Source organism: Apteryx mantelli, chromosome 20 (genome assembly GCF_036417845.1).
Source record: "Apteryx mantelli isolate bAptMan1 chromosome 20, bAptMan1.hap1, whole genome shotgun sequence".
Lineage (NCBI taxonomy): Eukaryota > Metazoa > Chordata > Aves > Apterygiformes > Apterygidae > Apteryx > Apteryx mantelli.
The window spans coordinates 6,049,955-6,073,290 of record NC_089997.1 but is presented as its reverse complement, the minus strand read 5'-3'; the positions used below and the strand labels follow the sequence as shown (position 1 = coordinate 6,073,290).

General features: G+C 51.1%; 1 protein-coding gene and 2 non-coding genes across 3 annotated transcripts; 2 read left to right on the top strand and 1 right to left on the bottom strand.

Annotated features, from left to right (window-relative positions):
* The first annotated feature begins 5,801 nt into the window (after positions 1-5,801).
* On the top strand, positions 5,802-6,755 carry LOC136993821 (olfactory receptor 6F1-like). The gene has a single exon (XM_067308767.1). The coding sequence runs from the start codon at positions 5,802-5,804 to the stop codon at positions 6,753-6,755; it is 954 nt and encodes a 317-aa protein (XP_067164868.1).
* Positions 6,756-22,102: 15,347 nt separating this feature from the next.
* TRNAN-GUU (transfer RNA asparagine (anticodon GUU)) lies at positions 22,103-22,175 on the bottom strand. The gene has a single exon. It is a non-coding gene; the product is annotated as a tRNA-Asn (tRNA).
* A 697-nt stretch (positions 22,176-22,872) lies between these two features.
* On the top strand, positions 22,873-22,943 carry TRNAA-UGC (transfer RNA alanine (anticodon UGC)). The gene has a single exon. It is a non-coding gene; the product is annotated as a tRNA-Ala (tRNA).
* The last annotated feature ends 393 nt before the right edge of the window (positions 22,944-23,336 follow it).

Below are 23,336 nucleotides of genomic sequence, written 5' to 3'. Positions count from 1 at the left end.
ACGGCCCAGGGCTCTCCATGCCACTCCTCACTCTCTGTACAGAGCAAGTGGCACTCACCAGAGACAGGAGTGACCACAAAACCCACATCCGAGCCCTGTGCCTGTTGGTGGCCTATCAGGTTCTCAGGCACACAGGACCTCACAACCCCTTACCCCAGACAGGAGTCAAGTGCTGGCCTGTCAGCTTCACCCATAGAAGTGACCTCACAGCCACTTTCCCACCCATGTGCCTGCTCCTGGTCCATCACCTACAGAGACAGAAGGGACCTCACTTTCACCTTTATGGTCATGGGCCTCCTACTCTCCTATGAGCTTCTGAGAAACGATTAATCTCATAAAAATATCCCCAGCCAACAGCCTCCTGGTGGCCTATCAGCTGATCAGACACAACTGACCTCATAATTGCCTACCAAGCCAATGGAACTGCTGCTGGTCTTTCACCTGCCCTTATGGAAATGACCTCAGCATGGTCTTGGCTTCCATCCAGTCAGGTATTCAGGCAGCAATGACCTCACAATCATCACCTGAGCCATGGGCCTGCTGCTGGCCTATCAGAGGCTGAGAGAGAGGTGACCTCACAGTCACCATCCAAGCCATGTAACTGTTTCTGGCCTATCAGCTACTCAGTTCTGAATGACCTCACAATCAACATCCTAGCCCTGTGCTGCTTGGAGGCCTATCAGGTCCTCAGGCAGAAGTGACCTCACAAACAATTACCTTAGGCATGAGCCAAAGGCTGACCTATCAGCTGCTCCAATTGGGGTGACCTAACAATCATCTAGCAAGCCCACATGGCTGCTGATGGCCTTTCCTCTTCTCTGATGGACAAGGCTCATGTTCTTGCTTGGGAGGTCACTTCTGACTCAGCCTCTGATAGGCTAGCAGCAGCCTCATGGCTGGGCCATGGGCATGTGAGGTCACTCCTGCCTTAGCAGCTCATAGACCAGCAGCAGGCACATGGCTTGGATGATGATGGTGAGGTCAGTTATATGTGCTCAGCTGAACGCGGGGGTTGAGTTAGCATCCTGGCTGGAGATCCTGGCAAGAACTTCAGAAACTGCAGGCCTCCAACAAGCTAGTGACAAAAAGTGCTCAGCTGAGAGGGACACCTGAACTGTCAGGCTAGAAATGACTCCCTTAGGGAAGAGAGGAGCATGTGGGAAGGTGAGGACCAAAATATTGAGGGGGTTTGCAGAGTTATTTGCATAAAACCACTACAACTTTGCAAGCTGATTCTCAGCTATGACCCTTCATGTATTTCCTGCCGACTTGCAGGAAAGTGCTTGAGCATCAGGCAATGATTCTCAGGGTCCAAAAGCAATGTTGTGATTTGCTTCATTTTCAGCACAAAAAAATAAGCTCTGAGCCCTTGAAACATCACTCACTGTAGTATGTGCGTCTGGGAGAAGTGATCATAAGAGGCCAATTATTTTCTGAAGAAATACTTTGTCTTGGGAAGTTTTCCTTATTTGTCCATTTTTGAAAGGTAATGCCTGTGGCACTGCTGCTCGAAAGAGGACCTCTGAGCGCTCCGTCATGGCAAGACCATTTCCTTGTTAACTATGCCAGAGAAAAAAGTCCCACCATGTCAAAGCTGCTCTCTGAGGCCTCCTCCTGGAAGTCAGCCTTGGATGTCTTGTTTCAGGGCCTGGGGCAGTGTGCGGTGTACAGGTTGCAGCAGAGATCCCCAAAGCAGTGAGCCCTTTGGCAGGGAGACATTAGGACCCCCCCCCCCCATCCGCCCTTATTTTACTGGATTGTGAGGTTACTTGGATGTTTAATTAAGAGCAAAGAGTTTCTAGGATACTGCCATGTTAGAAGAAAAGAGAGTCCGCACCAATGATGCTTATTGGTAGTACCCCCCCCAATAAGACTTTATTAGCAGGAGGTAGAGGCAGCTACTATGCCTCTAGTCTAACAAAACTTGGGATTTGACAGATCTCAGAAGTGCTATCTTCAAGAAACTCCTCCAAAGAAGCCTTTCTGAAAGATGACCTCTTATAATCCTAATACTTTAAGCTGCATAGTTATATGTATTTCACAAGAGATCTGGGATATCTTTGGTTAAACATGGGACAGGAAAGCCCAAATCAAATAAGGGATGGAAATCATGGAGAATATATATATTAAAAAAAAAAAAGAAGAAAGAAAGAAAGAGAAAAGACAAAGCATTCTGTAAACATTAAAATTTATTCCACTTTTCTTTGTATTTCCCAGTACCTGTGAATTACCTTTGATATTAGCTTCCATGGGTTTTCTTTCTCAGATAGCCTGTATTTCAGCTGCAGAAGATGGTGCTTCTGAGCCCTTGTTTTTATGCTTTCCAATTTTAGTTGAACAAAGAAGTTACCATAAAACAGAAATGCATGGGTTTTTTTTGTGTCATACACTGTCATTCTAAAAGTAGTACAGACTCACATTGACTCTGGTTCAGTATACCATAGTAATCAGAGATGTAGCTTTCCCATTTTTCATTTCTTTTCATCCAAAAGGCTGTATTTGATATTATGAAGTGCATTTATGAATACTTGGGAAAAGACCCATCTGTTTCCTTTCTGAAGTATATCTGAAAAATTAGAAGTGGTGAATGAATATTTGGGATGAAAATATCTGGGACCCCAATGAACTCCCCAGTTCGGAGTCAGACACTGAGCATGAGGGGGAGGCAGCTGCCCGGCCGGTGGCAGAGCAGCGGCTCACCACACCGAATGCAGCCAGTTTGAAGGGACCACAACTCCTGTCGATTTTAAAGCATTGGAACTGCAGGATACGCAGTGGCGCTACAGGCAGCAGCCCCGCGAAGGGTTGTCAGAGTGGCTGTAAAGGCTGTGGGACGATGGGGCAGATGCAGTTCATTTTACCAGAGAGGAGCTCGGTCACATGGAGGCTCTGCCCCAGGGTCCCAGGCTGCACAACACTCTCTGCACCCTGCACCAGCAAAACCAAAACGTTTCCCCTCCCTAACAGAGTGGGTGCTAGGTGTGGTTGTTTAACCTGGCCAACTGCCACGGTCATCGATGGTGGGTTCACCGCGTGGACTACTGTCGCAGCAGGGTTAAACCAGCTGTGGCATTTAGGAATGTTGTCTGGAATTTATTCCCCCTGAGTTTATGGGACTGGATCAGGTCCCCATGAGCAAAACCATCCAGACTAAGATGCTGCAAACTGCCCCTCCCCATTCTGCACAGGACTCCGTCCCACCAAGGAGGCTCAGTAACCATGAGTGGCCTCGGTGGGGACGATGTGCAAGACTCGCCTATGCAATTAAAACTGGCGATGAGCAAAGCAGACCCCATTAGGGTTTTTGCGTTGGTGGTCCTAATCTGAGAGTTTCCTGAATATGTCACATACTTCTGGGGGTTTGACCACAGGTGTGAAACACTGGTACTGGCTGACATTCAAGATCTTTTCACGATACAAAAAGCATCAACATTTATTTCATGGCATTGGATATAAACAAAGAGAAAATGAGAATCCCTTGTGCAGTTCTGGTCTCCCACCTCAAGAAGGAAAAGTAGGACTAGGAAAAGGGAAGGGAAAGTTGATGAAGGCAGCAAGACGAATTTCATCACCCATGACATTAGTTACTCCTGTCACACCTTCAACTGACCAGGTTCTGAAATGGATCCTCCCAACCGTACCATAGCGGGAAAATTCTTCCTGAAGGCCTTTTCAGTCACTCCTCAAATGCAAATCCTCTTCTTCACACTGCCAGGGGTGATTTATCTGCTCACTGCCATGGGCAATATGGTCATGATAGCCATCATTTGGCTCAACCAGTTCCACACCAGCGTATCTCTTCCCCAGCAGCTTCTCCTTCTTAGATATTTGGTTCCCTTTGCCTCTAAAAGGTTTGTCGGCCTCATCTTGGAGATTAAGACCATCCCACAGCTGCTTGCCAGATCCAGACCTTCCTTTCCATCTTCCTGGGCACAGCTGAGTTCAACCTGCTTGTTGTGATGTCTTTTGATTGCTGCGGGGCCATTTGCAACCCATCACACTGTATCATCTTTATGAAGCCCTGGCTGTGCTTCACACTCATCTTTATCCATTGGGTGATGGCATCTCTATCCTTGCTCAGCCCCACCATCTTATATACCAAGGTACCCTGTGTCCCCAGTAAAGAGACTCTTTCTTCTGTGGCCTCATCCCTTTGATGAGAGCAACCTGCATGGGCACCAGCTACCTTCAAACATGAGCTTTGCTCTCTCCTCTGCTGTGTTGCTGAGCTCCTTCACACTGACCCCTGTGTCTTATGCCTGCACTAGATGCACTATCCTGAGAATACCCTCTGGGAAAGCCATAAGAAGCCTTCTTCACCTGCATATCTCACACTGCCATAGTCACTGCTGCATATGGTATCTCCATTTTTGACTATGTGGGACCTGAATACAGCAAATCCCTTGAACCAACCAAAGCCTGATAAAAGGGTTCAAGAGGGATACTCCCATGGTGAGCAGAGAAGCTGCTTTGCTGTAAGCTCTCAGCAGCTTTGCAGGTTCCTCTAAGAAAGCACATTCAGGAGAAGCATGATTTTAGGTGACATCCAGCAGACTAAGAGCACAGTCTGTGGAGAAGCTCTGTTTCACTGCTTGAAACCCATCATCTCCTCCTCCTGCCCTTGCACTCTTGAAGCATCCTATCTGTGGAGTCATCTGCTCCTTTCCTTTATATGTCTAAAACCAAACGCAAAGGTGGAGGGAAAAACGTCAGTATTTATTGCTTATGTTTTCTTTGGACTTCCTTCTGTTGGGCATGTTCTTTGGTTTGAAAAAGAAATTAGCTACTAAATTAATTAAGAGGGTGGAGACAGAAATAGTGAGTTTCATTGACTTCATTAGACGTGTCTGTGAGCAGCTGGTGCCTGTACTCGTTTTCCCTTGGTCCCTATATAGTCAACAAAGAGAGAGCTCTAGAGGCTGGGTCCTCCCAGACTGTAATTGACAGGTGAAAGAAGTGTTACCAGTCTCTTCCAGACACTCTTCTCTCTCTCTGTGCACTGACAAGATGGGAGGAAGCTAACTTGCTCAAACCAAAGTGCCCAACTTCTAAAATATAACCCTGCTTAGTATTTTTGTTGTTGTTGTTGTTCCAGACCCTTCCTATTTCAAATAATCAAAAGGACAGCCTTTAAGTTCTTTAAGATGAGAAGATTTCCCCCTTCCCCTAAAGGGAAAGCAAGGCATTTAGGTCAGGACATTTAATAACAATGTTTCCTCAATGCTTCTGGAGAAACAGAGAGGAAGAAGCTGTGGAAGAAAGCAGGGGATTACAGAAGACATGCTCAGTACTGGCTTGTTTTGAAAGCAACAGCCTCACAGAAGTTCCAAGTCAAAAAAGGCAAGGACTGAAAAGTAGAAGGAATAACTTTCAACATACTTATCTACATGGATGGACTGGCATCTGCAGATACTAGTAAGCACTTTTGCTGGGAGATTAGGTTGGCTTTTGAAACACAGATGTGATGGATGTTTGCAATAGGTCAAAGTGAACAGGGAATTTCCCAGGCATGGCATGAAATAGTTCACAACCTCTTTACAATACTGTGCTTGTGAGAAAGAATCCTTTGTGAGTGGCTGGAAAAGGTAGAAAGAAGACAGTAAAATCTCTGAGGCCTCTCAGTGAAATGTGAAGCAGAGAAATCTGGGTGTGAAGAATGGCTGAGAGGAATATTTCTGTCTGTGTTACATAGGAAGCAAGCAAGGGAGCAAAGAAGGAAGGATCTCCCCTCCCATCGAGACTGTGAAATTCTCACACTCGCTTCTTTGTGCTCGTCTCAGCAGGACGTACTGAAATTGGGCATGGGAGCAGGAAATGAAACTGTGGTTGCTGAGTTCATCCTGGAGGGTTTCTCAGGGCTTGATCAAAGACTACAGCCATTTCTCTCCCTGATCCTTCTACTCATATACCTGACAACAGTGACAGGGAACACAACGATTATTTTCCTTGTGTGTGTGGATCACCGCCTGCAAACCCCCATGTACTTTTTCATCAGCAATCTGGCATTCCTGGAAATCTGGTTCACATCCTCCACAACCATCACATTGTTGGTGATTCTGAGCTCTGGAAGGAGAACAATCTCATTAAGCAGCTGCTTTGCCCAATGCTATTTCTATTTTGCCCTGGGTTGTACAGAGTTTGCTCTCCTTGTTGTCATGTCCTTTGATCGCTACGTTGCCATCTGCCAGCCTTTGCATTATGCTGCCATCATGAAGCAGCAGCTCTGCACCCACGTGGTTGTTGCTACTTGGGTCATAAGCTTCACACTCTCAAGTTACCGCCTGGTCTTACTCTCAAAGCTGACCTTCTGTGGTCCCAACAAGATCTACCACTTTTTTTGTGACAACTCCCCCTTATTCAAACTGTCCTGCTCTGACACCAGCCTGCTTTGGAAAGCAGACTCCATTCTGATATCATTTGTATTGCTGGGTTCCTTATGTTTAATCCTGGTGTCCTACGTGCGCATCTTCCACTGTATTCTGCACATGCCATCAGCATCTGGGAGGAAGAAAGCTTTTGCTACCTGTTCTTCCCATCTCACTGCCTTAGCCATCGCATACGGAAGCTGCATTGTTCTCTATGCACAGCCCACAGAAGAGGTTTCCTTGGAGACCAACACAGTTGTAGCTTTGCTGAACACTGTCCTGTACCCCTTCTTAAACCCCTTCATCTACAGTTTCAGAAACAAGACTGTGAAGCTGGCCCTGGAGGAAGCCCTTGGCCGTGCAAAGGTTTGGCTTTTCCCCCGGTCATGATGCTTTTCATGACAGCAATTCTAATTATGCATCATATATTATATCACACACGTATATATATAGCTATTAAATACAGGTGCCTCAGGAGATTTATTTTCTCGTTGGATTGTAGTGTTGAAAAGAAGGAACGTGAATTGTGAGTCTTGGTTACAGAAGGTTATTATAAACAAAATCTAAAAAATATTAATAAAATATTGAACTCACACAGGACTAGGACATAGACTGCCAGCGCATGGTGACACAAGGAAGTTTTCATAAGTCATCTCAGGGAATTTAGCTGAAAACTCTGGGGACAACGTCCAAGGGTTGTTGAGGAAAGCGCAAAACGTCTTCTCTCCCTGAATAACAGAAGATACTAAACATGAAAATTAAGCTCAGACATTACAATGGGTTCAGATTCATTGGATTCAAATCCATAAAACACTTCTCAGTTTCATTAGTGTGATGAAGACAGCCTCACTGATTTGTCAATGATAGCATGCAGATGATAGTTTTATCCACTTTGGAGGAAGGTTTCTTAAAAATCCACCTTTTTGTAACATTATGTGAGCATGTCCACTATTAAAAGCCCTGCTTTATCTCCACTGGTGACTCCAGGATGCATCCTCCTGAAGGAAAAAAATATATATATTTCTTCTTGGATAACTAGGCATTTTCTATCTTCTTTTTCTTTGCTAAAGGAGTTTGCCATGATCAAGAATTATTTCAAATAAACTTAGTATGCTCCTGTAACACTTCATTCTACCTGTCTCTCAATGAAATTATATATTCCCCCCTTATTTTACACTTCTGTCTCCATCCATGTCTTTACATGGCAAAGGGATGGGCAGAAGCATGTAGTATTGATAAAGGGAAACATATTTTAGAGAAATAATCAACACACAGAGACCCCTTTTCTCCTTTTATTTTGCAGTCCACAGGGAAAAACAAAGCACAGGGGAAGGGAAAGCATTGCCATTGCTTTACTCCTTTGCAGTTGTTTCTAATCAGCATTTCATTTTGTTAGGGCTTCTGAAGAGCAGAATTACTCTTAACAGCTCTTTTAAATTTTGTGTGTGAGCGTCCCATTTCCAAAGGGAATTCTACAAGGGTAAACTCTTTTTAGGAAAACTGGGTCCAGTTCATCTCTGCAGCCCGTCTCCTCACATGGGACCCCAGGGAAGCTATGGCATTTTGGGTGACCAAAGCTCAGCCCAGCAGAGCACTTGAACACTCTTGGGCAGCTCAGTCATCTTGGTCTGGGCTGGGTCCTTGTGCACCACAGTGAAGGATGTGGTGGCCCTGGGTCTTCCCATCCAGGCCCACAGCTCCACCGGCAACACAGGGTTAGGGGATGCAGGCAGACGCCTAGGCTCTGCCTCAGGGTTGAGATAACTGAACAGGGCGTGAGAAACTAGTGGCTATGAGAAATCATTGGACACTGCAGGGAACAGAATGAGACCCTGCCAAGTTCCAGACAGCACGGTGAGCGATGGCTGCATTTCAGTGGTGGTTAAGGGAGAGTTATATGAGAAAAGGACAAGTGTCACACATAACTGGCGTATTGGGGATCCTTTGGGGAGTAGACTCTTGCAGCACCAGCAGTACCAAGGTAAAAATATCAGAAGCACCATATGAGCCAGAGGTTACCTAGCTAACAGGACCAGAAATATTAAACTTGAGTACATAGGCAGTAAAACTGGCACCAATGAAAGAAAAGTACTTAGAGATGGGCTGTTTATTTCAAAGGGGATAAAGCTGGAGAAAGGGAGGGATCAAGCTGCATCATGGAAGAAGCAGCATGGGAAAATGGAGGCAGAGGGAATAAAAGGGGCCAGTCATGTGTAAGCAAGCTGCTGGCAGGGACACTTGTCTGGCCAGGCTGTGTACCTGCTCTCTGCGGTGTAGCCTATCATTGTATTAAATCCTTTTCCTAGCTCTTTTCTGGGTGAGCGTGCTCGCTGTTCTGCGTGAGTGCATGTGTGGAAGGCTTGCAGACGTCAAGGCAGCCAGCTACCAGAGACACCCGTGCGAGGGTGCGTGTGAGGTCTCCTGCAAGCTCTGAGTCTGATTAGCTGGTGAGCAAGAACAGGACCAGGCCATTTGTATCGTTCATGTTTATGAGCGCTGCTCATGTCTCTGTGGTGCCTGTAAAGGTACTGTGCCCCTGCTGGAGTTGATTTTTTGGTGGTCGACCATGACCGTACAGAGTGTGTGTATGCCTCTTGGAAGTACGTGCCCCGTCGCGCTGCTGGCAGGACCAGGGAACAGAGAACTGCAGCAGTCTCCCTTCCAGCAGACCAGGAAGGAGGAATCCCTTTATTCAAAAATCCACTGGATCCAGCGTTCTTTAACAGCGCAGGCCCTGGAGGTGCTGCAGCCACTTGGTCTTGATGTCGAGGTCCCACTTCTCCATCACCTTGTGGTTCCCAAAGGGCACAGAGGCTTAGGCTTTGGGGTTGCAGCGTGAAGGACCAGCTTTGGCACACATCGTTCTAGTTCCCCACTATTCATTTAAGCAATACAAATACAGAGATTTTATAAGTGTTTGGGTCAGTGATCCCCTAGAGTCAAAGGGAGTTTTGTTTTGTTTTGTTTTCTGATCAGACTTTCCATCTGCCAACCTTTATCGTAAAAGTGGCTGGGGTGGGACAGGCAGTGCCATATGCTCTACCCTCCATTTCTAAACCATCCACAGAAAGTAGCACTATTTAATCAATCTAAATAGCAGGGGCAATGACCACTGTTTTGTTGGTGGTCCATAAACAGGACAGTCGTGCTGAGCAAAACTCCATTGTGTGAGGATCTGTTACACATTACTAAACACATCTTCATCATGTCCAAGGGTAAAAAAAGGCTGGGGGATATTTAAGCCAAATAACTATCTCAGATATCTCAAGATCTGTTTTCTCCTTTTGCGCAACAAACATTACTCTCATGTTAAGGATAGCAGGAAGGTATTTGGGTTGAGAGACTTTTTTGAGCTCTGTCAGGCATTGCACAAGCATCTCCATAGCTGCATTATTGCCATTTCTGTCTGCTGTGAGACTGCAGATAACATGGGCACAAGAAGAAGGTGCCCTAGCTGCAAGCTGACGTGCAGATCTGGGCCAGCACAAGGCCCTGGCTGTTAGTCTTTAAATGGTTTGTCCAGGATTTTGTGAGAGAGGTGCCCAGTCTGCATGGAAAAGCAGCACAAATGTAAAAGCTGGGAATGCTTTTTGTATTGTAAAAAGATCTTGAACGTCAGCCAGCACCAGTGTTCCACACCTGTGGTCAAACCCCAGAAATAGGGAAGGGCTGTATTTGCTGTGCTACGTAACATGTGCAGGAAACTGGGACAAGTCACGTTTCTCCCCTGGAGGTAGCACTGGAAGTAGCGTGGGATGAAGAAGGGGTGGAAAGGAAAGCGCAGTGAGAAGGGGAGTTCAGGAGTGTCCCGAGTCTCAGGGACTTTCTGGGGTTGACTCCGCCTGCGCCAGCTCCATGGTCTTCCTAGCAGAGGGACAGTCTGTGACATACCATGCCACACCTCTATGGTCACCTGGAGGGGACAGTCCATCTCTATGGTCAGGTGGCTCCTCTGGGCCGGCCTCCAGCACTTCTCTATGCTCTCCCGGCAGAGGGACACTCTGGGATCCCCCCTCCAGCCCCTTTCTTGGGCTCCTGATGGAGACAAAATGTCAGGGCCACCCGCTCATGGCAGATAATGCCAAAGGCTGCGATGGCCCCTGGCTTGTTTGCCCACTTCTGAACAAAAGGCCGCGGCCTCCCGGGGCTCCCATCATGTGCGCGTAAGTCCCCTGGCGCAGACTCGCCCGGGCCCCGGGGCAGAACAGGGCCCTGTGGCAGCAGCGCCCCGGCAGCAGCGTTTCCCCGCCGACGCTCCCCTGCAGCACAACTCCCGCAGCCCAGGGCCAGCCCGGCGCCGCTCCCCCTCGCTCCCCACCCTCCGCCCCGGCCCCGGCCCCGGCCCCGGCCCCGGCCCCGGCCCTGGCCCTGGCCCCGGCCCCGGCCCCGGCCGGCAGCAGCCGCCGCAGGCTCCGCGCACACGAGCACACGCCGGGCCGCAGCATCGCTCCGGGCTCCCTGCGCAGCAGCCGCCAACACCCGCCGCTGCCGCAGCTGCTTCTCCGTGGCCTCGAGAGCGGCGCCGCGGCGGGGCCCAGCAAGGGCGGGGCCGGGGCCGGCGGCACCAGGGGCGGTGCCATGGACACACAGGCCCCGCCCCCACAGGGCCGGAAGTGCCGCCTCCTCCCTCGGAGCATGCGCACTGGCGCAGAGGAGGGCGGTGAGGGGCGGGGGCAGGGCCGGGGCTGCCCGGGCCCTGCGGGAAGGGAGGGAGGGGGCGAGAGGCAGCTGGTGCCGCGCGGGGCAGCGTCTCCCGGTGCGGGGCCGCCCGGAGCCTCGAGCCGCAGCGCCGGGAGCTGCCACGCCGGGGCCACGGGCCAAGGGCCACGGGCTGGGCAGAGCGAGTGGCTGTGCGCACGCGGGCAGCTGGCGCCGCCGCAGCCCAGTGTGTGCGAGCAGCTGCTGGGGAAGGCCCTGCCTGGCCTGGGCCGCCTCCGGCCCCGCGGGAGTCCCCGGCTCTTGTGCCCCTTCTCCTGTCAGGCCAGTGACAGCACCAGCTGGGTTTGGGAGCATAACAGTGGCAAAGGAATGATTTTTTGGAAAAAAGACCAAAGTACCCTTCCAGTGTCCTATTCTTTTTGAAAGGACGTAGAAAAAACCCTTTGAAACTGCTTTTGCTCTCTGTTCCTGAAGTAGAAGTTTTCCCAAGACTTCCTCTTTGCCTTAGCTGATCTAATACTTTGCCTCTTGCCTTCTGCTGAGTGGGGAAGTGTGTGGCTGAGAAGTTTTTACAGACCTGGTTGCTGAGCCCTGCTTTAGGAGAAAGTTATTTAAGTGGGTGTATGAGTTGCTTTTCCATCTTTTATTTCCTCCCCTCCTTAGACATTTCTACCCTAGATTTGAGTGTGTTCAAAGCAGAGGTCTGTGCAACACCTCTGAGTGTCTCTTGTTTCTTGGAGATGGTTCTTGTGGCATCTCTGTGAAATCTTCAGAGCTTGCGTTTAACCTGCTGCCAAGTCCCTGCAGCTGCTGCCTGCCTCTGCGAGGGTCAGCCCCACATCTGGCTTCAGGGTCCCCGCGCTCCTCCAGTTCTGCTGGTTTAAGTGTTTGTGGGCTGGTGTGAGGAGGCCAATAGCTGGTGCAGGTGTGAGAGCAGTGCAGGCAGAGCAGTCTGTGATCCCCGTGTGTTTAGTGAGCTGGTGCCTGCAGCTCTGCTGGCGCTGCCTCTTCCCCTGTTCAGTCCCCGTCTGCCCCAGGCCCTGAGGTGCCGCAGTCACTGGGTCTCAAAACACGTCTGCAGGTTAACGGTGCTGAACATCGGTTCCCTGCAAGTTTTCTGGAGAAGCTCACTGGCAAGGGAAGGACCCGCTGGTTCAAACGCCCAGAAGAAGGTTTTGGTTGCTGCCAAGTCACTGCTGGGCATTTTGGTGCGCTCAGTTGTCAGCGCTTCCTCCCCTGGCGGCAGCAGCTGCCTGCGCTGTGTCGCCGTGGGGCGAGTGCGGCTCAGTGCCCGCTGCCCTCCCTTGCAGCCAGGTTTCCCACGTGGGGGCCGTGGTCAGGTGAGCGCAGCCGCAGCACCCAGCCCGGCTGGGACCCCTGGCAGCGTTCTCCCTGTGGCCCGGCCTGCGTGGGGGCAGGGGCAGCACCAGACCGCTCCATGCAGCCCCTGCCTGCTGCAGGGCCAGCCCTGGCCGGGGCGAGGGGGGCGAGGGGGGCCGTGCCCCCTCTGTGATATGGGCTGTGGTCACAGGGGACATCCCGTGTCACGGCGACAGCTGCCCTCTCCTGCATGGTCCTGGCCTCTCCCCACACGTCCCGGCGAGGCCGGGGGAGCCCAGGCGCTGGGGCTGCTCTTGGCAACGCTCTGCTGCGAGGAGCCACCAACCCTGAGCAGGAGCCGGCGAGGGGAGGCTGGGGCAGAGCGGGGCTGCAGTGACGTGTGGAGGAGGAGGAGGAGGAGAGGAGCTGTTTCATTGTCACCTCCTGCTGCGGGGTGACCCAGGGCGAGGAGGACAAAGATGGAGCTCTGGGATACTGGCCACGGGACGCGGCATGGGCAGGTGGTGCCAATGCTCCCCACCCATGGTAAGGCCTTCAGGATCTCCTTCCCGGGAGCTGTCACAGAGACCATTAACTCTGAACACGGCTGTGGAAACCCTGGGCCGGGGGGAGGCTGGACAGGGCTGGGGGCTGCAGCCAGATCCCCCACTGATGGTCCCCTCTGGCTCAGGTGCCATTGTGGCCAGCAGAACTCCTGGGTGCTGGCCCTGATGTCTGAAAAAGGCTGAGGGATCCTGCAGCTCCTGCTGGGCTCTGAAGAAGCAGATAGAATCACATGGGTTGGAAAGGAATCCTTAGACTTTTCCTCAGCTCAGCAAGACTTTCTGTCTGGGACCCCGAGCACTGCCTCTAATTCCTTCCTGCAGGCTTTGAGCTCAGGGACACATTGTGGATGTCCCATGGTAGGATCTGCATGTCCTAATGCCTCTGTTTCAGCTGCAGACCCCTCGTGGGGGCAGATAAAGGTTGTAGCCTCAAGGCAGTGCCCACCTCAGCTGCTGAGCCCCTGTCAGGGATGGGGTGTGTTTGGGGAGGGGGATGCAGTTCGAATATGCTTGCACTTGTCATCTCCTTGGCTAGGCATGTGCTGAATGGCTGTGAGCTGGCCCCCCCAGAGCATGACATGTCTTTCCCTTATTTTCCAGAGACCGCTGCTGTCTGGGAAGGTGTGTCTGACTACATTGTACGGCAGCTGATGCTGAACCAGGTGGGTCTGTCATCGTGGGCCTGCCCAGGAAAGCCTTCTTCTGGATCTTCTGGATCTGAGGGATGATTTCTCTGCTTTGAGAGGGTGAAGAGGAGGGGGATGAAAACACCTGGAAAGTTCTTCAGAAGAACTTCTCCAAGGCTTCTCCAAAGCTTTTCTGAGTGCTTCGTCTGTCCCATTTGTACAGCAGGATTGGGCAGGGCACTGAGCACCATCCCCATGTGCTGACAAGTCACCAGCCTGTCCACCTACCAGCCTCATAATTCTTCTCTTGCTTTGTGTTTTCAGGGAGTGAGAGTTATTTGTCTTGGGACCTTTGGTGTTGTAACTGAACGAGTTGGTGTTGGGAAGCATGGTTTCCTGGCTGTTCGCAGACCCATGTTCTGTCTTTCGAAGACTATTGCAGAGGTTCACGGCCTCACCTATGATAAGGCCCATGCTCCTGGTAAGAAGACAGGCTGAAAGTTTTGCTTTGCCTTGGGACATCTTTGAGGTGTGCATAACTGCTGTTCAGCAGTGACTGTTAGAAACCTAGAATTGCTTCCCCAGGTCCTGAGAACAGCTTCAGTTTTTAATTATCATGTCATCATAATGCGCATTACAATTATACTCCCTCTCTCCCTGACTTGTTTAACAGCTGGCTGCATGCCAGATGTATTGGGGCTGCTGCTTCTCCTCAAATTGAGTTAAAACCTTTGGTCCATGTTTATGCCACACTGGAGGTTGTAAAGTTGAATAAGGGCATTCATGCTGGCTCTTCCATTCTCCTTCTACTTTGAAGTAGGTCAAAGGCAGCTGTAGAGAGCCTTGAAATGGAGATGGGGACAATAGTGTGTATGAAAACCCATCAGAGGCCATCTTTGCTGTGATTGCTGGTCATCCCTGTGAGCCCTGCATCTGTAGTGGACATGGGTGATGCCTGTGGGGCAGCAGGAGCTCCGAGTTGTGTTTGCAGTGGGTCTTTCCTTTCAAAGGACTCCACATGTTCTCTGTGATGTCAACATCAGTCTGGCACTTCTTAGAGCTGAGCCTGTGGCACCAAAAGCAGGGATGTTTGCTGTGCAGTTCTGAGGGTGCTGGGGGTGGCTGGAAGGATCTGAAGGGGTGTAGTGCAATGCTTGTGTTTTCCTTCTGTCTTTCACCATGTGATGTGGCACAGCTAAATGTCTCCCAACCTGGAATGCACGGAGTGTGAGCACAAGTACCTGGCACCCACTCCGCCCTCTTGGGAACTGGTCCCCTTTCTCCTCTCCTTGTCCTGCCATCGTGCCCCATGTTCATAGGAGATGGCCAGGCCCTTTCTTTCGATCTCTGTAGGGAAGAAAGCATTGCTGTACACTTGGCACATCCGTTTGCAGAGTACTTTGAACTTCTCCTAGGGAGAGATGACATGAGATTCCTTCAGGAGCTTGACCAGATGTTAAAGAAGACAGCTCTGTAGCAGTGTCTTGCTTGAAGACCTCAAAGCTGCCAATGCTCTGTTTTAGCCTGCTCCGCTAGTGACTTTGTTCCTCTTTTTCTGCTTCCTGGGTCATAAGCTCTCCGAGCCCCTGAAGTATGCTCGCATAGCCTCGGACATCTCTGTTCCTCGGAAAACAGTGGAGGCTTGCATAGAAGAGACCATGCGTCTTTTCTCCCGCTGCCTGGAGAGTGGGAAGAATGTTGCCCTTGTGTTGAAGGACATTGGCATGCTTGTTATTCAAGGAGTAGATGTGAAAATGAGATTTTACAGAGACTTTCTGAGAAGGCTGAATGGGACGGAGCAGCTGGTAGAAGTTCTTCTTGGGGTAAGTTTTCCATTTCTCCAGCACTACTTGCAGTCCTTTTTTAAATCACAAGTGACTGCAGTTCTATTAGCCTGCCATGACCTGTTTAAGCACATATACGGTCCTGGCCTAGAGTAATGCCAGCTCCCTAGACAGTTTGTCTTGAGCATTCAGAGGATTTGGCAACAAAGACCACCCTGGGAATAGCTGTGCTGGGTCCACCCATAGATTCGTCCAGCCCGGGAGCCTGTTTCCATGTGCTGAGGGAAAAAAGTCCAAGGAAAGGGCAGGTCTTGTGTGTTTTTTCCAGGTAGACTTCCCTCCTTCCAGAAAGCCATGGTTTAGTGCCCTTTAGTGGTGACATTTGAACCCATGTGTCCTTTGGCTGTGCCTGGGATGGTAAGGCAGTGAGTTCAGCAGTTTCCCCTTAAGCTGTGTAACAATATTTCTGTGTGTCCCTTTGGAAGCTTGGCCTGATCCCTTCATGGGATGCCCTTGAGCTCTGGTGTGGTGAGGAATAGTAATGGATCCCTCCTCCCCTTGCCTGGATCAGTGGGGATGTCAGACATCGCTGTGAAATCTCTGTTGACCTCAGTCCTCTCTCTTTGCATCTGGAGGGCCTGAGTGTGTTTCATCTCTCCCAAATGGCAGCTGGTCAGAATATTTATCACTCTCATGCTCTTGCTCTGTAGCGTTTCTAGGTCTGTGTCTGTGTAGGTTTGTTTTTGCAGGGATCATTGCTGACCCCAGTCTCTGGGCAGGAAGCAGAGGCCCAGGCAGACCAAGGCCCATATTGGACCAGCCCCCTGTTGCTGCTTTTGCTGTGTTGGTCTAGTTGTGCTGACCAGCTCTTCCCAGTGCCCTGGAGTGTCACCAGCATGAAGGGGGTCTTTCTGTCCTAATGTGTGCATCTGCTCGCAGTGGGTGTGTCCCAGAGAGAATCGTTTGAGCCCAATGTCTTTCCCCAGGTCTCTAGTGCAGCTCTGTCCTTCATGCTGGTCTTTCGGGTGCATCTGGAAAGGTGAGATGTGAAAGCAGGCTGAGGTGAGCCCCTCGAGGGTTAAGGCAGAGATGCAAGCAGGCTGTAGGCCAGCGCTGCTTCCCAGCTCTGTCTCTTCCTTCTGTCCTAGTCCGTGATGTCTTTTCAGTCCATTCTCTGGGCCAGGGCCTTTTCTCCAGCCTTTGTTGCAGTGGGTCCCAGAGCAGCTGCCCCTTGAACACACCCCAGAAGTTTGGCCCTCCCAGTTGTTACCCGCTTTGCCTCTCCATTTCTCTATGGTGCAGAGGCAGTTGTCTGAATGTTAGGAGAGACTGTGTGGTTAACCCCACATCAAGCCGGCAGGGAAAATGCAGCCGCCAGGAATCCCAACTAGTGAAATGCCTTCTCGTGTGCTTGCCTCCATCAGCTTCTGCATTAGGAAAGACCTAGTCTCCTGACTGAGTCTCTGGATTCTCAGCCTTGCAAAAAGCCTGACAGTGTTCTTACCCTCTCTCATTAATTTCCTTCCAGCTTCTGTGCTTCATAACTGAGGGACTGTTGAGAGGAGTGGAGAAATTCAGCATTTCAGTGAGGCAGCTTCTTCTCTGAGCAGTGGAAAAGTTTGCTGCCCTTGTGAGCACTGAGATAATTTTCTTGGCATCACCTCACACGTGTCTGTCACTTTGCAGATGCCAGAGATGAGGGATTCAGTCCTCTCAGGCACCAAAACTGCTGCTTCTCAGACCCATTCTGGTCATGTCATCATCTTTCCTGAGCGAGTATGTTTGCTTCTTAGCCCCTGGGAGGCCAAGCGAGCAGCTTCTCATGGCATGTTTGGTAGCATTGTGTTACCAGTGCTTGTGAAGGCTGCTCAGAAATTCATCTGAGAGTAACTCTTTGAAATGTGCATCAAAGTGCAGGTCCCTACTAGTTGCTGGCTTGGGACATTTTCATGTCTTCTGTGAGACCTGCATGAATCAAATGTGTCCTGAATGTGTTTCCTTGGGTCAAAAGTTTTTTTGTGGGAGGCCTATCTAGGCCAAAGTGAAGCGTGTGCCCAGTGGGGTTTTGGAGAGCTTTGTCCTGGCTCCCATCATGCTCAGTGTTTTGTTCCATTACTTGTCTGGGAGATGGAGGTTCCTTTTTACAGATGGATGGACATGAGCTTGGGAGGGCCTGCAAATGAGTTGGAGGGTGAGACGGGAATTAGAAACGGTGCTGGAAAGCTGTAGGAAAGAAGACTATTGTGTTGTGCCTGGACATGAACATTGAACGGGAGATGGGAGATGGTCAGAACAGCAGCACAGAGGATCTGGGTTAAAATGAGCTTTCTCATAGGAAGGCTAGGAAAGCTCTCAAAGGGCCTGATGAGGAAGCTCATGCCCCTCTAGGTTCTCGAGGTCTTCACGATGTCACTCAGCTTGCTACTGCACTCCTCCAGCATCTGACGTATTCTTCATATTCTGCTTTGGAAAAAGATGGACTTCCCAGTAGCTCCCAAATGCCCCTGTGTCCTCATTATTCACCCAAGGGGCAAAGGAAGTGTGGTGCCCTCCCTTTAGACTGGTTTCTTTTTCCTGTTTCCAGGTACAAGTTTGAGAGTACAGCTAGAAAACCACCCGTGGCACCTGTGAAGCCGACCCGGGAAGAAGAGATGGGAAAAGATGAGTCCAGTGGCAAGAAAGGTAATGAAGCAGCTGGTTCCTGGCAGGGGTTTGTGTCTTCTCCCTCTGTCCTCTTTGGCAGGGCATTGGAGCCAAGGTGACAGTGGGATGTCTCATGTAGCATGAGGCACTAGAGGTGATGCTGCTTACCAATATGGGAAATCTCAAGTGAGTCCTGAGGGAACAAGACCTTGGGGCAGCCCAACACTCCCACCTGCAGCTGATACCTCCAAGTTAAACTTTCCCCCATCTGCACGGGACTCAGTGCCCTGGCGTGCACTGCAAACTGCTCTTATTTTGAGGCGTTGGTGCAGAAGGGAGGCAAACTTGAGAACTGTCCTTGGGCAATGTGAATCCTAAATTGTGCCTGGAGCTGTATGTAATGGAGGGGCTGAGCTATTTCATGGAATCAGTGTATTTTCAAGTGGTGGGAAGAGTCACCTTGAGTAGATAGTACAAAGTCTGGTAACCTATGCCAAGACTTCCTTCATTTTCAAAGCAAGGAGTTCTTACCTTTCTTTCCGAATTTCTCATAAACATCCCCAAAACAGTGCCTTTGGGTTGACTGTGTCACCAGAGGAACTGCAGGCATATGAGATCAGTAGACAGATCCAAGGATCTGCTCCCCTTGTGTGAAATTGTTGCCCCCAGAGAGACTCTGTTCATTCACCAGTACATCCCAGCAAGCCTCCTTTTTCGTAATGTGACTAGGATAGAACATGAAAGAACAGAAAAAACAGTACCACAAGAAATGATGTTGCACAGTAAAATCTAAAAGACAGAGAGAAGCCAGTGTCCGGAAGGGCCAAAGACCACCCAGGAAACAAGGCATAAAAGGAATCAGCTGGAAGCCTCACAGTTTTATCACAGGCTTGATCAGATCTGCATATCCTTCCTTTTCAAAAGGTCTCTGCAATTCTATCCTGAGGTGTTTTCTTGTCTCCTGCTTACAGGAAATCTTCCTGCCAAGCACCTCCTCTTGAGAGAGAGATATCCTCCAGCCAAAATAACAGCTCTGACTATGCAGAAAGGAAAGGGGAAGAAAGCTGAGGGCAAAGCGCCTCATGGCAGGTGAGACACTTGGAGGAATGGATGAGAGTGACCCTGGACCCTTGTGCTTGTTTGGGTGAGATGTTTCCTCTGGACACCAGGTTCATAGTAGCTCTGAATATCTTTTATCACATGTCGCAGTGACTCCTGATCCCTCGATGGCAGGAATGCCTTTACACCCCTGACCACTTTCTCCTTCTTTGACTCTGGGTGTCCAGGAACAATCAGTTTTCCATACCTAAACAAGTGGTAGCTGAGGCCATCGAGCAGTGTTTAATACATTTGCGAGGATGGGGTAACTGTGTCTCTTAGAGCCTGTCTTTATAAAGGACCCTGCTGCTCTCCTTGCCGCATCAAGACAGAGCCTGTATCTGGGCATGCTGAGCATTCCTGCGGGCACATCATGCAGCCCTGGGCATTTCACCTGGGGGTGATCTCTGTCTCTGCCCAGCTTGTGAGTACAGGACGGAGACCAAACTCCGCCTGTGCTCACACCACCTCCCCACAATGTGTATTTTCAGCGTGCTGCCAGGCATCCAAGGGAGCTGCTCAAGGAAGGTGGAGCGAGGCAGGAGGAAGGGCAGTGCTGAAGGCATGCCGCCACCTGAGAAACTGGTTACAAGAATCCAGAGGCAGCCAGGAGAGGTACGTGCTACTGACTGAGGTCCTCCTTGTGCCGTATGGGCTTGTGGAAAAGTGCAGTTCTATGGGCAGTGAGTATGAAAGACCCCTTCCTGCATGTTCATTTGGCCATTGACCGACCTTGTCTGAGCCTTGCTTTAAAAGGTGCAGGTCATGCTGTAGTTTTGCAATGCATTTGTCACTGCTGCATTCTCAGGAAACACCTCAGAAGAACACCTCCCCTTTGACCCTGTTTCTAGAGGGAATGTACCTGCTGGGCCTTTCAGGGATAGGAGATGGACAGTTTCTGTTTAGCTCAGTGATCATTTAGCTCATTGGTCAGATCAAAAATGCAATTTGCGGACCTGCCAGTATTAGCTTAGGGGCATAAGAGCACTGACAGGAAGGCTGAAGACAAGGGGCAGAAGGGAGGATGAGAAATGACCTTTGTGCACTGGAAAATACCAGATGCCAGTGATAATCTTTGCTGTTTCTTTTCTGTGGCCCCCCAGGTGGAATATCACTTCAGAGTAATGGGGGAGGGGATTCTTGTCTTTCCTCTGATCTGAAGCCCTGGGAAGGTTTCCCTTTCCTGTGCCTTTTGCTGAAGAGCAACTCTCTCCAGCCAACAGGTCAGGCCAGGATCAAGCACAAACTGGAGCAGCTGGGGCAGCTCCAGTATCCAGTCCCTGGTGCTGCAGGAATGGGAATGTCCCTGATCCCTGCCACATTCCCAGCCCCAAGGAAGGGAACACTGCCCTTTGAAGCAAGGCAAGTGAAGAGAGAAGAGTACTTTTGGAGAACTCATCTGAAGAAACCCCAGTGCTTCCTCTGGAGCTGTTTTCCAGAAGCATCCGTAAGAGGCAAGGAACCGTGAGGAAGGGGGCTTGTGGTCCAAGCGAAGTCCCAGCGTTATTAAAGTCCCATAGTTGGGCTGCCGGCTGTTGGGGAAGCTCAAGTGAGGCCATGAACACTGATACTGAGAGTAAACGCTGAGGTCCTAAGGGGTGTTTGGGGTCATTTGATCTGACCTGCCAAACCTCCCAGTAGGGTTGCATTAAAAGTTCCTGCTCTGCCCATGGCAATTTCTTCCCCTCATTTGCGATGCTATGAGAGATGTCTGACTGAGATGGAGGGGTGAGTAGGCAGCCTGGCCCTTGCCCTCCGAAGGGCAGTGGGCCTGCGAGGGAGAAAGATTGCATTTGTGGAAAAGGATGGGATTTGTATAGCAAGAGACAAAGCAGAGTGCAGAGTGGGGTCTGTCCTTGGTGTCCTGGCCCAGCAGATGTAGAGGGAGAAGCGCTGAATGCGAGTGGCAGGGAGGGGGCTGTTTAACCAGCTGCGCAGGGAGCAGGGTCTTCAGTGTGAGGAAGAGCACAGAGGGATCTGTCTGGGACCCCTACTGAACATCCCTCTGCATCAGCTCCTTCCTGCTGAAAGGGCGCAAGGCAGGGCAGAAAGGCAGTGACTCCCCTGGGGTCTAGCAGGGAGGCTAAAAGCTGCCTGTAAAACCATGACTTCACAGCAGCCCCAGATCAAAGACTGGCAGTCAGGTTTGCTCTCCAAATTTACTTTCTTTTTTTTTTTTTAATATCTCCTGAACATTGCACACAGACTTGCTTTTGTGTTCTCTATCCACTCAGTACCAGCTCACAGCACAAAAAAAAACCCTTTCCTTACCCAAATGTACTCACCCATCAGGCTGCCCTGCCCAGCCCAGCTGCAGCACCTTGCAGCCTCCTGTCCCCACACGGAGGGAGAAGCCCTGCTCCTGCAGCCCCACATGCTGCATTGGCCATCTTGGCAGCTCTTGCTGCTGCTGAACCCTGCTCTCCCATCAGGAGCTCAGCTGCGACTGCAACCCAGGACATCCCTCTGTGTCTCCAGACTCAGCCTCTCTCCAGCCAAAAATTCCGGCTAAGGATCAAGCACAGCCTGGATGGAGAGCACTGTCCTCTACCCTGATGTTGTGCTTGGGGTAGATGAAGGACTGACCCTGCCACAGGGTGGGGGATCTCTGGCAGAGCTGTCTACACATCAGGCAGATGTCTGAATCGCTCCCACGTCCCCACACAGTTTCTGGAGCGGGCACTCAGCTGGGCTCTTTCCCTGCCCCGTGGCACTGCACCCTCCCTTCTCCCCATTCCCATTCAGTAATGAGACGTACAGACACAACCACCTGGCACTGACACACACTCTTCCCTCCTCTGTCCTTCCCATCAGGCAAGGGGATGGGACAAGTCAGCTCAGCTCAGGGTCAACAGGACACATGTACATCCTCTGTGCTGCCTCTCTGGCCATCCCCCATGGTCTAGAAAGGACGTCCCACAGCAAGATGCATGTCCCAGGCAGCAGCAGATCTGCTGTCCCAGAGCTGGGACATGGTGACTGTGAGCAAAACCCAGGGTGCTGGGCAGCACAATCCCCCAGGCACCCCACCAACAGGGCAACGTCCCTGGGTGGGCTTGAACCACCAACCTTTCGGTTAACAGCCGAATGCGCTACCTGCTGCGCCACAGAGACCCCCACCTGGTGCTCTCCTGGGGCAGCTCCAGTGTCCAGTTCCTGGTGCTGCAGAAATGGGAATGTCCCTGATCCCAGGCACGTCCCCAGCCCCAGGGAAGGGGACACTGCCATTTGCCCACTGCCAGGTGCTGGTGGGCAGAGCAGTGCAGAGGGAGGCCTAATACCTAGGTGAGGGGCTGTGGGCAGCTCCCTGCCCAGGATCGGCTCTGCCTGCTTTCATGGCCCTTCCAATGCACACGCCAGGGGGCAACTGGAGCTGTGGGCACATCACCCTGGGGAGGGCATTTCCCTCACCCCATTTGCTCCTGCTGCTGGCATTGAAGACAGGGGTGACACACACACAGCAGTGCTGCACGGGGTGGCAGAGGTGACTCAGGGAAGGAGTTTGCTCCTCTCCATTGACCCTCCCTGGAAGGGCCAGAGTGTGGGAGCAGCGCCTGCAGCAAGAGTCTTCTCCTGCCCCTATCAACTGCAGAGATGTTGAAGGGGCAGCACTCCATGATGCAGCCCTGGTGCAGGACCAGCCCCAGCTGAGAGGTGATCTCAGCTTCCCTCATCCCAGCCTGTGGCCCAGCAGGAGGGTTCAAATGCTGCTTTCTGCTGAGGCTCTCAGGGCACCAGGGGCCAACAGGGCTGTGCTTGTCAGGGGCACATCATGGGACAAGAGTATGTCCCACCCCTCAGCAGGCTCTTAGGGGATGTAGCTCAGTGAAGAGCACCTGCTTTGCATGCAGGAGGTCCTGGGTTCAATCCCCAGCATCTCCAGGGGAAGCTTTTGTCCTGAATCTCCATCCCTCCCCCCCAACAAGGGTGAGGGCTGGGAACAGGGTACATTGCTCCTCTCCAAAATTTGTAGGCTTGCCCTCTGACAGGGTGTCATGTGGGAAGTGGAGCTCCCCATGTGGGAAGAGCCCAGGCAGATCATCAGAAAGCCTGCCCAGGTGAAATGACATCATTATGTCGCTACTATTGCAACAACCTGATTGGCCAGCAGCAGGCAAACAGGCAGGAGCTGAGAGGTCATCAAGTGCATCTCAGGAGAGATGGCAGCCCTGTGAGACAAGAGTCAGTAGCATGCACAAAGGTGAGAGGACTGGATGCTGGCTGGGAGGTTATTTCAGCTGCAGCAGCAGGATTGCCCTGGGCAGGCAGACAGGC